This window comes from Artemia sp. Qi Xiang Cuo, chromosome 19 (assembly GCF_049724085.1).
Source record: "Artemia sp. Qi Xiang Cuo chromosome 19, ASM4972408v1, whole genome shotgun sequence".
Classification (NCBI taxonomy): Eukaryota; Metazoa; Arthropoda; class Branchiopoda; order Anostraca; family Artemiidae; genus Artemia; species Artemia sp. Qi Xiang Cuo.
This window is the reverse complement of record NC_142812.1, coordinates 8138056-8153293: the sequence shown is the minus strand read 5'-3', so window position 1 is coordinate 8153293 and position 15238 is coordinate 8138056. Positions and strand designations below refer to the sequence as shown.

Sequence of the window (15238 nt, the reverse complement as noted above, 5' to 3'; positions counted from 1 at the left end):
TGCAAAGTTCACGAGAGTTGCCTTTTCAGAAAGGGTATTTTTTCCGTCCTGTTATTCAAGTCAAGTCTGGTTTCCATCCAAAAGTTTTAGCCTGTCTAGGTTTTTTTTCGCAAATAAAAGAAAAGTGCCTCGAAATGAAGATAAAACGTAAGTTTAAAAACGCCCAAGTAGCAGAAATCATCCTATAAATATATTAGGGAGGGGGGGCAGTTGCACCATCTCACTTGATATTTTTCTTTAAAACAGGTTTTTCAATTTCGGTACCTACGAGATAGGGCTCGTTTTTTAAAAGGTTGCCTCTAAGGGGCCAACCATGATTCAAGGTTGTCGTTATTTTATCCAATTCAAAAATCTGACTTTAAAATGCACTCATTGTGGCTTTAGGCTTCCCCTCTCCCCTGCAAATGACCATCTGACCTGCTCCTTAAATGTTGAGTTGCAATTATGCAATTTTGCAATTTGAATCAAGTATCAAATTAACCATCTCATTTTCAAAATATCAATGCTGGTAATACACCCACAGTCCTTTCCCATATCTGTGTAGTTAAGTACATGAGAATATCCCTAAATCTTTCACGCTAAAAATCTCTCCCAAATAAGAAGGGAGCTAAGCTCCCTTGATACACTCAGTTTTCAAATGTTCCTTCACGTGCAGAAGGCTTATGGGGTAATTCCATCTTTCTTGTTGATCTACAGAGCTTTCCATGAAAACTAGGACAATTTGGGCGTTCAATGTGCTTTCTAAGACTTCAGGAAACTCCTCCCCGGTAGAAACATCGAATGAGTTCCTCCTTGAACCCGATGTGAACCTTGAACCTCAGAAAGTGAGAAATCTTACAGAAGACTGTTGATAAATTTAAAGTGCTTAATTGTCTCCGAATTGTAGCAGAAAATTGCCTAAAACTGCACCTTACTGGGCCTGAAACCCGTTACAGAAAAAGAACTCGAACTTTTCCGTTTGAATGAACCCTCTCTCAACATTCTGAGTCCACCCCTAAAAAGCAAACAACAAGTAAACACACATTTCAGATTATTATTCTCAAGAAAAATATGGAATTTGCATTTTTTTTTTATGAACAGAGAGTTGTTTTTCACTCATAAAAATGTCAAAAGCCTAAAAGTTGATGTTCAGGATTTAAGCTTTTAATGCTTCACCCACCCTCCCTCCGAGAAAATGGTTCAACCACAACCCCTTACAAGATGGTGCGCAACTACCCAAAACTTTATATACACGGATGAAATATCCAGTTAATATACCATTTTCTAAATGTTGAGGTTGTTGGAGTATCCCCTACTCCCTGTGCAATTATGCGTATGAAAAACATTTGAATATTAAATCCTAAAAATCTGTCTGCAATAAAGGAAAGCCACGCTCTCCGATGGGAGTCCTTTTATAGCCTCGTGTAAATTTTCTTAAGCTAATAAGTTTTGATTGATAGCTTTAAGCCAATTAACTTTAGTTTTTTTTATCATTCCAGAAAGCAGATTCGTGTATTTGTTTGTTGCTGTAGAACTGTTGGTCTTGGGAGTTTTAGTTACTATTGTTAGGGACTGTTCTTTGTTTACCCATCATATAATGATATGGCTTCATCCATATCATTAGTCAATCTGGACTTGTCCCAGTTAAAAATAGGAAGGGGTCCACAATTAGTGATAAGGAAAGAGCTAAAGAGAGATGGGCAGAACATTTTGAGAATGTACTAAACCGAGATTGAGTTGCAGGAAAAGATATAGAGGTAAATGAAAAAGTTTATGACACCTTGGACATGAAAGAATATCTATGTTGTGAGGAAGAATTAGGGACAGTACTAAAAGGATTAAAAAATAATAAGGCTCCAGGTGCTGATAATGTGGTAAATGAATTTTTCAAATATGGTGGCTCTGAGTTTAGAAAAAGTTACTGAAGATTATGAATATGATTTATGAAAAAGGGGAAGTACCTAATGATTTTAGTAAAACCTTAATTTAACCACTGCATAAGAAAAGTAATAAGAGTCAGTGTGGTAATTATCGAGGAATTAGTCTGGTCTCAGTAGGTAGCAAATTATTTAGTAATATGATACTTTTTAGACTGAGAGATACTGCGGTTAAGGTATGAAATGAGGTTAGCAGCTGGTTAGTAGCTGGTTACGAAAAATAGGAGGACTTTCCAACAAAAATAGTCTATAGATCTTATACTGACCGACCGTGGATCACACCTGGGATTAAAGCCATTATCAAACAGCGGGGCCAGTCGCATGATGCCCGATTGCGCAACAAAGTCGTTGCTCTTTGTCGCACAGCCAGAAGAACTTACGCATCTAACCATGTTGATCCTACCCTATTCAGTAACAACAAAAAATTGCATGACTCAGGGAAAAGGTTAACAGGTAAAACCCGTGATCTTCACTTAAAAATCCTGGAAGAGGACGACACTTACGTGACAGCTACTGAGGTTAATGGTATTTTTGCTGGTATTTGCACCACTTACCCGAATTTCTCACAAGAGGAACTAGCTGCAGTCCTTGACACTAGTGCACCTTGTGAACAACGGCCGTCAGTTGAGCCCCGTCAAGTGTGCACTGAACTACTGAAGCTCAAACCTCGTAGATCCTCATATCCTGGAGAAATCCCAGTGCGTCTCCTTCGTGAATTTGCACCCTTCCTTGCTATCCCTCTCGCTAGTATCATCAACTTTTGCATAACACTTGGCAAATTTTCTGACCCCTGGAAAAAATCCTACATCAAAGTGATCCCTACGATATCTCCACCCAGGTCAAGAGATGGCTTAAAGTCTATCTTGCTGACTCCCTGCATTGTCAAGGTAACAAAGACCACCGTTGCAAGACGGCTTATGAGTGATATAGAATCAAATATAGACCCTTTCCAGTACGGATGCCTCAGCGGCTCCAATACGTCAGTGTACTCAGTGCGTCTGTATGACGAAATTCTATCGTGGCTCGAGAAAGGGAAAAGCTTCGTAGACTTGGGCCTCGCTGGTAACAGAAAAGCCTTCAATCTAATCAAACACCTTATCGCTCTAAATAACTTAATTGAAAAGGGCGCCAAAAGTGGCTTGCTACGTCTAGTCACTGATTTTCGTTCCCAGCGGGGGCTATGTGTTTTCGCTCTTAGCGAAGACAATTCAAATTATGCATTTCTCCCAATCACTTGCGGTGCCCCTCATTGCACTAAACTAGCCGGAATTATTTTCTTCGCTGTAATTAACTTCTATCCTGCGTACTTTCAAGGACAGATATAAATTCGTTGATGATCTGTCATTTTTACTCAAAAACCTACTAGAAGGCCAATCAGCGATCCCCCTTTTTGATCCTAGTCTACCCTCGGTTTTTCAGAATGAATGCGAACAGGCTAGCCTTACCCGCAAGGAGCAGAAGTGTAAGGTGTTGCGTTTCAAACCTCTTAAATCGGACTTTCAGGAGTCCCCTACCTTGTTTAAAAAGTTGGCAGTGCGAAAATTCTGTGACTAGTTTTCTCCGTTGATTACAAGTTCAACAACCACGTAAGTGAACTTGTGCGAAAAGGGTATGCAGCGCTGCAGTCAATGATTACCATGAAGCGATTCAGGTTGAGTGAGAATTCCATAAAGCTTTCCTTCATTACTTATATCCTACACATCATTGACTATTGGTGCGCAGAGTGGGGCCCTAGTGTACAGTTAAGTGCTGGGATGTGTCAAGATATCAAAGCTGTCCGAGTTCGGACTTGTAAGATTATGCTGGGCCAGGCCTTCACTGTGTACGACAATGCACTTAAGGTTCTTGGCCTCGAGTCGCTTTTTAACAGCCATCAGAGACAGATTTGCCAGTTCGGCCCATTTCTATTCCCTATCAGCAAACACAGGACCATTCAGCACCCGCTAGCCCCCCTTACGTCCCGTACCCGGAGACGAAAAAAGCTCAACCCAGTGACATGCCGTACGACTCGCTACCAGCATTCCTTTTCCCCCTTTTTATTACAGATATGGCCAACAAATCCTAAGTAAAGTAATATGGTTTTATTCATTTTTTGTTGTCGTATTTGTTATTTAACTTTGTCGTATTTGTAGAAACCGTCGGTATTAGTGCTTTTAGCGCTAAAAAGAGTAAGTTTAATAAAATATGTCTATGTCTATGTTTTGTTTTAAATCAGGAGTTAAGCAGGTTTGTGTTGTATTCTCCTTTATATGGATCATTTTGATAGACTTTGTCTTAAGGGGCACAGGGAAAGACAATGAAAGACCACGGAATCAAATGGGGAAGAAAAAATCTCATGGACTTAGATTATGCTGATGATCAAACTGAGAAAAATGAATGAACTTTTAGAGGATTTGTGAGTTCAGGGTGCTAGAATAGGTTTGAAAATTAATGTTAAGAAGACTAAGTCACTAGGGCTAGGAATAAGTGAAGATGAAAAGGTGGCACTGGGTAACAAAAAGACTAATCAGGTGGGCAGCTTTACTTACCTTGGTAGTATTATTAGTAAAGACAGTGGGAGCAGTGAAGATGTTAAAAGTAAAATAGCTAAAGCTCAGTGAGTTTTTCACAGTTAAAAAAGTTTGCAATAATAGGAATATAAGTCTGCAAACCCAGGCTAGAATATTGGAAGCTACGGTGATGACAGTAGTCAAATATGACCCTGAAGCATTGGCGCTCCGAAAAACGGATGATGATTTGCTAGAAGTTTTCCTGAGAAATTGCCTACGGATCGTTCTGGGTACCCGGCTGACTGACTGTATTTCAAACAGTAGGCTGTACGAAAAGTGTGGTTCAGTCCCGCTTTCTAGGGATGTATTGAAAGAAAGGTTAAATTGGCTAGGGCACGTTCTGCGGATGAAGGATGACAGATTGCCGAAGATTGTCCTTTTCGGTCAACTGTCTAGAGCTAAACGGAAAGCAGGTCGTCCTCATCTGGGGTGGGAGGATGTCATAAAGGAAGATTTAAAGGAAATGGGAGATGTCTGGGAGGGTGTAAAGAGGGAGGCTTTGAATAGATTGGGATGGAGGACGAGCATGTGTAGCTGTGTTGGCCTCAGGTGGATTGGTGCCACTGTTAGTTGTTAGCAGTAGTAGGAGTAGTATTAGGATAATATGGCCATCCATATTACAGTCATCCAATGACATCCAATGTTATCCATATCATTGAGTAGTTTTATCTTATTTACTCCCGAAATATTTTAAGTTTGAGTACTCCGATAGCTTTTCTTCTCCCGAACAATTTAGTATCTATGTTTCTGGACACGGCTTTCTCTTGGATTCTAAGGATTTAAGGAAACGTCCCCCTACAATGCTAAACATTACGCCAAAAAAAAAGAGAGCGTAGGAGAATACATGTTCGAAACTAGCATATTTCAAATTTAAAATCAATGGATGCTGTCGAGTGAAAGTAAAGAGCAACATTAAATCTTAAATTGAGTAGACATTATCTTATATGCAAGAGGGACTGCTGCCCCATCAGTTAAACTGCATTTACATAGAAAGAGCAATATTTGCCAAAAAAAAGCAATCAATATATCTTATTAGTAGCAATATTTAATTCTATAACCCCAGAAAAGTGTGATTAAAAGTTTAACTCGCTAAAATCCTAAAATTTCGCAAGCACATTTGCTTCAACTATATTTATTTTAAGGTCTCCAATTGTGGGGGGGGGATCCTTCTTAGGTTTTCAAAATACCTTTTCTTGGTACTCTCATTAAGAAAAAGCAAAACAAACACCACTGCCTCCCCCCTAGGTTTTGGAAAATATCCTTTTCTGAATCTTTGTTTAAAAAAAAAAACAAGCAAAAACTTTACATCCCCCACCACCCATAAAATTTTTGTGAATTGATGCTACTGGTTTAATTATATTACATTTCAAGATATTTAATGCTTTCAATATTTCAGTATTTAAGGCTTTAGAAAAAATAACCTACACAGGATCAAATTGTTGGCGGGAAACCAAACTGAACTTTATAAACAGAATGGAAAAATACCCTTATGAGAAAGCCAGCTCCAGCGAGCTCGATATTGGGTCACCAAAGACCTGATTCCATGCTATAATAGAAAATCGTTGTACCGTTTGTTCAGTGTTAGAATTGACTTTTTGGGGAAAACATGCAGAAGATGAAATCGGTTCGTAGTAGCTTTTTATATTTTTAGTTTTCCAAAATAAATATTTAGGAGCATCATTTAGAAGGCGGTGGGGGCATTTATCCTCGCAAGATTTGAAACATTATTTCTTTAAATTTTAATTGAAAAAAATAGCCCCACTAGATGTTGAAAAACAAACTTTTTTGTAACTTCATAAAAAAATCGAAAAAAATCATTGCCCCTCCCCCCGCATTTAAGTGAATGACACTGTTATAAATTTTTCAAAATCCAGGGAGTTAATAAAGGGAGTATTTCAAAGGGAGCTTAGTAACTCCCTTTGGATAAATAAAGTAACTTAAGTTGAAGCCATTCATTTAAGATGTATGCCTTTTGACTTAGAACCCCTAGCTTGAACGTGCTTACCAAATATTGACTTCCTTGGCTTCCTTCGTAAAAATTCTATTTTGTATGGAAAAACTTATGGTCTGTAAGAAAAAACTTAAAAATATTCAATTATTTTTTCAAAAATCCATTGTTTCTTCAAATTTATTAGTAGGCTTCTCAACTTTGGAGAGTGTTTTGTATTTAGCTCAAGCATGCACCCAGGAATTTTTGGGGAGGAGGCCCAAAAAAAAACAAAAAAACACACAGGTAATTTAAATACGAAATGCCCAAAAATCAAATGTAATTTAGTATTTCAGGGTTGATGAGGCCCCCTCCTGTGTACGTCTCTGATGTAGACCATGATAATAGCATTTGCATTGGAAAGTTGTTAAGCCACATACAAAACCCACAAAAATAATTTCTATTTTTTTTTTTGCATCGTTTCCGTAATTGAACTGCACTATTATGCTTCAGAAAGCTTCAAATTACTTTTAACTTCCAAATATTTACTGTAGATCAATGTTTCAACAAGTAAAAAAAAAAAAAAAAAAAAAAAAAAAAAAAAAAAAAAAAATAGGATTACATACCAAAAAAAGAGAAATAAAATAACCCATTGAAAATGCTGAATTTAAATTCATGGAGTGTGTTTTATTCTTTTTCTTCCTTGAATGCACCGTACCCTAAAAAACATTGGGCTAGGTGATTGCTCCCACCCCGGAAAATAACCCACTTGGAATGCCTACCCCCCCCCCCAACAAATTGGCTGGTCTCCGTTAATTTTCAACTTATAAAAAAGGACCAGAACTCTCAGTTTCCGATCTAATGAGCATCCTCCGAAGTTTCTACGACTATGAGGCGGAGGTGGGGATAAGGAAGGGGCACTCCCCCTTCTATAGGGAATAAATTCTGCTCATTTCGGGGTTAAATGTTACTCTTTACTTTCCTAATAACAGTACAGACCAGATATGTTACCAGAAATTAAGACGGATTAAATATTAATTTCACACTTTTCAGGAGATGCCTCAAAGGGTACATTTTATTGCCAAAACTTTCCAACTCTCATTGAGCCTTCTGATAAATACAGAATAAGCTCTAAGGGAGAGACGAGGAGAGGATGGAGGTAAAAAATTGATATATAATCCCCAGGGCAGTATCCAAGACTTTTGTTTCGAGTGTTTATTTTTTGGGGGGAGGGGGTACAAAATTTGTTAAAAACACATACAAAATGTGAAATTGATATTTAATCACTCTTGATTTCTGGGACCATTTCTGGTCTGCGCTGTGATTATGAAAGTAAAGAGTAACACTAAACCCAATATGAGCACAATTTATTCCGTATGGGAGAAGAACTGCCCCTTTCTCATCCTAACCTCCGCCTCATGGTCACAGAAACTTCGGAGGGTCCTCATTACGTCAGAAATTGAGAGTTAGTCCTTTTTTATAAGTCGAAAGTGATTCAAGACCAACCAGCTGTAGGTGCTATTTTCGAGGGGGGAGGTATTTAACGGGGGTATTTTTCGATGGGGTGGTATTTTCCGCGGGAGGGATAGTATTTTTTGATGGGGGGGGGGGTATTTTCTTAATAAGCAAATATTTTGCTTAATAAAGAGCCAATTTTTTAACCCTAATTTTTTGATTTAATCCTATCTTTTTAAACCAGATTCAAAGTTAAAGTTGGAATTGATTGGAATTTTTTTTTATTGTACAATTGCCTGTACCAAATCCTACGGTGGATGAGATACGCAGCTAGTCGTTAGTCTGCCCGAATTTCTTTAAAAGAAGTCGAAAGGGCATTTTTCTATGCATTTTCAAATGTAATCAATATGAATAGTCATCATTATGTAATCAATATGAAAAATGTAATCAATATGAAAACTCTTAATTTCCCAAACTATCTCTCAAAGCCTTTTCATGAAAGTCAAGACACTCTAAAACAGATGGAGGAAGGATTTGATTTGAAAATTATAGTAAGGTAGCCGAACTTTATGTGAAATAGTTACAAGTCTGAGTTCATAGTTTCAAGGAGAATCAAATATCAGATTACCCTCTACCATACCCATGGCAGTAACTCATTTCGACAAATTTTTACGATTTGAACTGAGTAGCGATAGGGTTTTGACGCTCAATGTGCTCTGGGTCAAAGCGTCTGGGGTATTGAGCGATGATTAAATAGAACCCTTTGCCAGTAGAAACTCATACACTAAAACAACTTTTCAGGTGAATATATACAATCGATAGAATCTTTTTTCAATGAAGATTCCAAATATGTGAAATTCATATTTTAAATTCATATGTCAATAGTTATTAGCAGAAAAACATCGAAATATTTTCCCCAAGTGCCATAACTCTGTTATATTTCAGTATTTACTCCAAAATGTATACCCGCACAGAAAGATATTGAAATAGTTTCGTATCTTTTGAACAGTTGATCTTGTTCCTTTCTTGTTCTCAATTTTAAGTCTTCTTTTATAGTATTAAAAACGTGTCCAATTTAAAGTAAAATTTCCATTTTTATCACTATTTAATTTAAGTTTTTGATTTAATTTGGAAACTTTATGCTCTTAGCTTTATTAGCAGTAGTAGCAGCAGCAGAAGTGGCAGTACTAGAAGTGGTAGCAGTAGTAATAGCAGCAGTAATAGTGGTAAATACTGCCTTTTGGTTAGTTCAACATCCCCAACAACACGCACTGCAAGCTTAAACTTAATACTCTAAGCAGTTCCTAAGACATTACTGATACACCCCTTTGACGACCTTTGACGACCATGCGCATAGTGTGTTTTGATTTAGTTCAACTTCCCACTAAATATTCCTTTAAATTTTAGCCCTTAGCCCGAAAAATAGTAGCAGGTGTCACAGTAGTAGGGGTAGGAGTATTAGCAGGAATAATATGCACATATTGCCTCTTGGTCAGCTGAACTTTCCCCTCATCATACCGTGAAAGTTTCAACTTAACACTCTAAGCCGTTCCTAACGCTGAAACGTCCTTTTCACAACCTGTAAGCACATAGTTCGTTTTGATTTAGTTCAATTTCCCACTAAATATTCCCTTAAATTTCAACCCTTATCCTGAGTAGAAGTAGTCGCAATAGTAGTGGTAGGAGTAGTAGTAGTAATATGCACATATTGCCTTTTGGTCAGTTGAGCTTTCCCTTCATGCCCTGAAAGTTTCAACTTAACACTCCAAGACGTCCCTAAGATATTACTGAAACGTCCTTTTGACAACCTGTAAGCACATAGTTTATTTTGATTTAGTTCAACCAACGCCGTTTTGACAGCCTGCACGCATATATTGTGTATTTATATAGTTGAACACTCCCTTCAACATTTTTCGAAAGCATCACCTGAATGTACTAGGTCCTTTGGATACCAAGGATCAGACATTGTCCCCTTTTGAGATAAATATAACTAGGCATATATATATAAACAATGGGTGAATTGTATAGCTGATAGCACTTGCCCCAAAGGTTCTGGGGAGGGTTGAACCTTTCAATAATGCTAAACAAAACGGTTATACCAAAATTTTGGTCGAAGGTCCTTGGAGAAAAAGGGACGTGGGAGGGTAACTGGTTGCCCTTCAGTCGCTTTTGACTCTTGAAAGTGACTCTTGACTAGAACTTTCGATTTCCAATCGAGTGAGACACTTCAGAAGTTTCTGTAAAGACTTTTTCCATACGAAGTGCCTTGAATAAAGAAAATAATTAATATTGTACAGAGCCCACTTAGCTTCTTACTCAGGCAGCGCTATTCCGCTGCCTATGATATTATCCATAACTTATATTAAAAATGTTTTCAAACATTGTTAGCTGTTTTTTTCTTTTAGGTAGCAGTTTTCGTTTGGATATTAGGAGCATCTTTGGCTCTGCAACCTGAGTACAAAAACCGTGGAGAGGAAACTGTACCTGAAGGTACTTCTTTTTTCTTGACCATTTTGAGCTTTTTCGTTACAGTTGTTTTGATGATTTTTTTTTTGCTTTTGACCTCTTTTGATAACATGGCCTTTTTCTAATTTTTTTTTATTCTATTTTTTTACGACCCTTTCTTCAATCAATAATAAGGAGTTGACTATTCCAGAAAGTACTTCCTTTTTAAGGACAAATTTTATTTATGAAAATTTAATTTATAATTAAAAACGCTCCTCCTCCATCCTAATCTATTCAAAGCCTCCCTCTTTACACCCTCCAAGGAAGTTCCCATTTCCCTTAAATCTTTCTTTGCGACATCCTCCCACCCCAACCACGGACGACCTGCTCTCCGTTTAGCCCTAAACGGTTGTACGAAATGGACAATCCTTGCCAATCTGCCATCCTTTATCCGCAGAACGTGCCCTAGCTTTCTCAGCCTCTCTCTCATTATAGCCCTAGAAAGCGGGATTAAACCACAATTTCCGTACAGGCTACTGTTTGAAATACGGCCATTCAGAAGGGCACCCAAAACAATTCGTGGGTAGTTTCTTTGGAAAACATCTAGCAAATTTTCCTCCATTTTTCGGACTGCCCATGCCTCAGTATCATATTTGACCACTGTCCCCACTGTAGCTCCCAATATACTAATCTTGGTTCGCAGACTTATCTTCCTATTCTTCCAAACTTTTGTTAACGGTGAAGAAACACCCTGAGCCTTGGCTATTCTGCTGTTAACATTTTCACTTTAGTAAATTCAAATTCAACTAAGTACAATTAGTACCAAAAGTAGATACAAGGTTTTTTTTCAGTCTTTCAATTTGAAAACCTAAAAAAGCAAGACCCGAGATTTCACGCGTGGAGAAGCCTTTACATTGAAAATTTGACTCATTTATGTCAATCTCCCTGTCTTTACTCTGTTTTCTCTTTCATGTTTTGTCTTTGGGAGGAGAAAGCGATTGTAACTTTTTTGAATCTATCTCAAATAAGTCCACAGTGAATTTAGATGAAATAGGGAATGAAAAGCAGGTGCAAGGATTTTTTTAGAGGGGGAAAGGGATGAAAACTAGGAAGAGGGCTCGAAACTTGTCCGACTTGGAGAAACGGGCGACTTACATGAGCATTAGAGGAAATAAAAGAACTACAAGAATACAGATGCGGGAAGGTAGCTTACATCCTCTTTGCTGAGCATAAATTTCATTAGAAATATTTGCAGCGTCAAAGTATAAAGGATAAATTCGTACAATTCTCATTAAAACGACGGGATCCACTTGCAAGGGATAAAGGTAACGAGGGCTGAACACCAGAACTGACACCCAAGCCTGCCCATGGCCATTAAAAAGCCCACGAAACGTAATCATTTGCCAAGTGCATACAATAGTATGGATGTGTGTAGTATATATGTGCATGTATGCGTGGGTGTGTTTGTGTACATGGCCGCGCATGGACGCTAGTGTGTATGTATGTGTGTGCACGCATATACATATTTAAAACAGTCTTCGCTGATTGTAGGTTTCATCCTTTAACGTAAACAAATATTGCCTCACGTAACACACCTCCGGAGGCCAAAAGTTCCTCTTTTTGGATTTTTCGTACTTTCTGAGTCAATCAAAAGAATCCCGAGGGATGCATCTACTAAATGACTTTTTCTTGTTAAATTACGGAATAATATGCATTTTTAATATAATTTTCATACTTCAGAGGGTGATGTATTCATCCCTTTCTTAACCTTTTATATTTTTGGTATCCTCTCCAACTGTATTTTTTTTTATGTAGTTGTTGGTGACAGTGCAGTCGAGCAAGAAGATCAGCAAGACGAAAATCAAAACGGTCTTGGAAAACTATTAATAAAAAAACAGGCATTACCGACACTAAGCCAATTTTTCAGAGGCATGCCTCAACAACAGAACTTCTTCATACCAGAAGCTTCCCAATATGATCAGAGACCGTTTAGATTTCAGCCCGCATATCTTCTCAATCCAGCTCCCTTGGAGCAAAACCAATACATCCAAAGCTTCCAGGCAGCTAAGAATTATCAACAGCCCAAAATCACAGGAATAAACCGTCCAGTTCCAGCTGCCCTTATGCTGGACCAGTACAGCCCAAGCTACCAGACAGATAAGGTATATCAACAGCCCCAAATCACCGGGTTGCAAGGTCAAGTCCCAGCTGCGAGTTCCAGATTTATATTTCTGTCAGAACAAAATGGCCACTGGTCCGCATGCAAGCTTCTTTTGGGTTGCGTAGACATACCATTTTTTGGACATGGTCATAATGAACATCATGGTCATCACGAACATCATGGTCATCAAGAACATCATGGACATGACCATAAGTGGACAAGTGGACACGTCAAAGATAAGTGGACAAGTGGACACATCAAAAACAAATGGACAGATGGACATGTCCAAGATAAGTGGACAAGTCAAGATGTGGCTGATGTACAATACATAATTGGAAGATATCTATAGCAGCTAATAAATTATTAACAATGGAGAGGAGGGTATTTATTCTATTTATCCTAATTTTAATAAATTTGGAATAAAATTACAATTTTTTTCATGTTATATGTTTATACTACTAGGCCATGGGCATCTAGAGTTTGTATTTTACTTTTATTTCTTAGGTTTTTTTTCTTCTTTGGTTTTGATGATAGAGAGCTCTATCTATTTCTGTGTAGATTTTAAGAAATTATTCTCAAATATTACATAGTTTGAATTATTTAACTTGATTATTCAAAAATGCTTCCTAGGCATGAAGCTAGGTCATGTGATGTAAAACTACAACTGGTTTTCAATTTTTGTGACCACTAGTTCAATACAACAAGCCCCCCAAGGAGAGGTGAAAACGCTCCTTAGGAACAATGCTTTCCAACGAACAAGCACAACACTTCAGAGCTAAAACCTAGGTGTATGCATCACAATGAACAACTAACCTGTCTGGATAGATATGCATTGTATAATTGGTCATGATAGGCTAGTTTTTAACGATTGGGGTATGGTAGAACCTAGCTACTTAAAGCTACGCAAGGTTACTATAGGTTACACAAGGCAACATAAAGAGCTTCTTTCGTAGTGGAAAAAAACATCTTGGCTATTTGCAGTTAAGAACATTCTAGATAAAACAGGATAGTTTTTTTTCTTTACATAAAATGATGGTCAAAGACTAACCTATCTACAGATTAGATAGGAAGAAAAATCTAGTTAGTTCTGAAAAGCAAATGATTCAAAAACGGAGAGTGGATGTGAAGAATTCGGAAAAGTGAAATTTTTATAAGTATGTTTAAGTTCCAAGGACAGTTTCATTTTTAAGACTAGAAAACTCTAGAATATCCCTTCTTAATCCCTGTCAGGTGCAGCAAGAATGCTTCCAGTAATTTTTGTCAGGGCGGATACACTTTTCCATGCCTACGATTGATTTTTATCTTGCATAAGGGTAATCGATTGAAACAGTTCTAATGCTTTAATAAAAATTAATATTAAAATCAAATCAGGTTCAGGCCTTCGGCCCATAACAAACACTGCCTCGCGTCTTCTCTCTATGATCGTCAACATTTCCACCATTATCAGCTTTCCATATTTTTAGGGTTACTATATTTTTTCCTACTAACTCAAAGTAAAGCATATACTTAATAGTAGCTTTTCATATATCAGAGGGACCCACAGCTATCCCTCCTCACACCCATTTCTAATGTTTTATATCTCTTCCAATTGTATTTTCTTATAGTTGTTGGGGATAAACCAGTCGAGCAAAAGGATCAGCATGGCGATAATCAAAATAGTTTCAGACAATTATTAATCCAAAAACAGACAAGGCCTACGCTCAGCCAATTTTTCAGAGGCCTTCCTCAACAACAGAACTTCTTTACACCACACGTACCCCGGTATGGTCAGGGTTTATTCAGAGCTCAACCTGCATACCTACTAAGTCCAACTACCTTTGAGCAGGACAAATACTATTCTAGCTTCCAGACAGCTAAAGTCTATCAACAACCCCAAATCCCAGGTTTGCGAGGTCAATTCCAGGCCGCCTTTAAACAGGACCAACCTAACCCAAGCTACCAGACAGATGCAGTCTATCACCAATCCCAGATTACAGGGCTTCAAGGTCAAGTCCAAGCTCCAAATCTTAGATTTATATTTCTGTCAGAACAGAATGGCCACTGGTCCGCTTGCAAGCTTTTGTTAGGTTGTATAGATATACCATTTATCGGACATGGGCATCAAGGACATCATGGAAATGACCACAAGTGGACAAGTGGACATACCAATCACAAGTGGACAAGCAAAGAAATGTCCACAATTCGACACATAATCGGTGATATAATAAATAAATGAATTTACAAATTTAATAACAGTGGTGAGGGTATTTATTCTATTTTTGTTTATTCTTCTAATAAGTTTCAGAATAAAATTATACCTTGATTCACATCGAAATATCAAACAGTTCGTGGTAACGAACTGTAAGTAAGGAGCGACCCGGCTCAACGATAACCGAAACTGTAGAAAACGGAATTTTGATACCAATAGATACATCAAAAGAATCAGATTTTAATGTTAATTTCGAATATATAAGTTTCATCAAATTTAGTCCTACCCATCAAAAGTTACGCGCCTGATAAAATTTGGCTGATTTTCGGAAAAAGGGGGGAAAACCCCCTAAAAATTGTAGAACCTTAATCAAAATCACACCATCCTATTCAGCGTATCAGAGAACCCTACAGCAGAGTTTTCGAGCTCTTATCTAAAAAAATATGTAATTTTGTATTTGTCGCCATAATAAAGAACACGGGGACGTGTTTATTTTTTTTTCCCCATGGGCTATCTTATCGACTCAGTGGTCCTAGAAAACCGCGAGAGGGCTCATTGGACTGGAAATTGAAATTTATATTGCCCTTTTAATTGCCC

At 37.8% G+C, this 15238-nt stretch overlaps 2 protein-coding genes across 3 annotated transcripts; both read left to right on the top strand.

The window, feature by feature from the left end:
• Positions 1 to 704: 704 nt before the first annotated feature.
• Positions 705 to 3241, top strand: LOC148940457 (uncharacterized). Its single transcript, XM_089104992.1, has 2 exons — positions 705 to 824; positions 2141 to 3241. Exons 1-2 carry the CDS (start codon positions 705 to 707, stop codon positions 3239 to 3241), a joined length of 1221 nt encoding a protein of 406 aa, XP_088961118.1.
• A 2725-nt stretch (positions 3242 to 5966) lies between these two features.
• On the top strand, positions 5967 to 14755 carry LOC148940456 (uncharacterized). Of its 2 annotated transcripts, none has more exons than XM_089105590.1 (3): positions 5967 to 6089; positions 10253 to 10337; positions 14058 to 14755. In XM_089105590.1, the coding sequence occupies exons 1-3, from the start codon at positions 6072 to 6074 to the stop codon at positions 14666 to 14668; spliced, it is 714 nt and encodes a 237-aa protein (XP_088961716.1). In that variant the 5' UTR covers positions 5967 to 6071; the 3' UTR covers positions 14669 to 14755. The 2 variants fall into 2 exon arrangements, with proteins under 2 accessions (XP_088961716.1, XP_088961715.1); XM_089105589.1 differs by lacking the exon at positions 14058 to 14755 and adding an exon at positions 12108 to 12898 and having other exon boundaries at positions 6022 to 6089.
• The last annotated feature ends 483 nt before the right edge of the window (positions 14756 to 15238 follow it).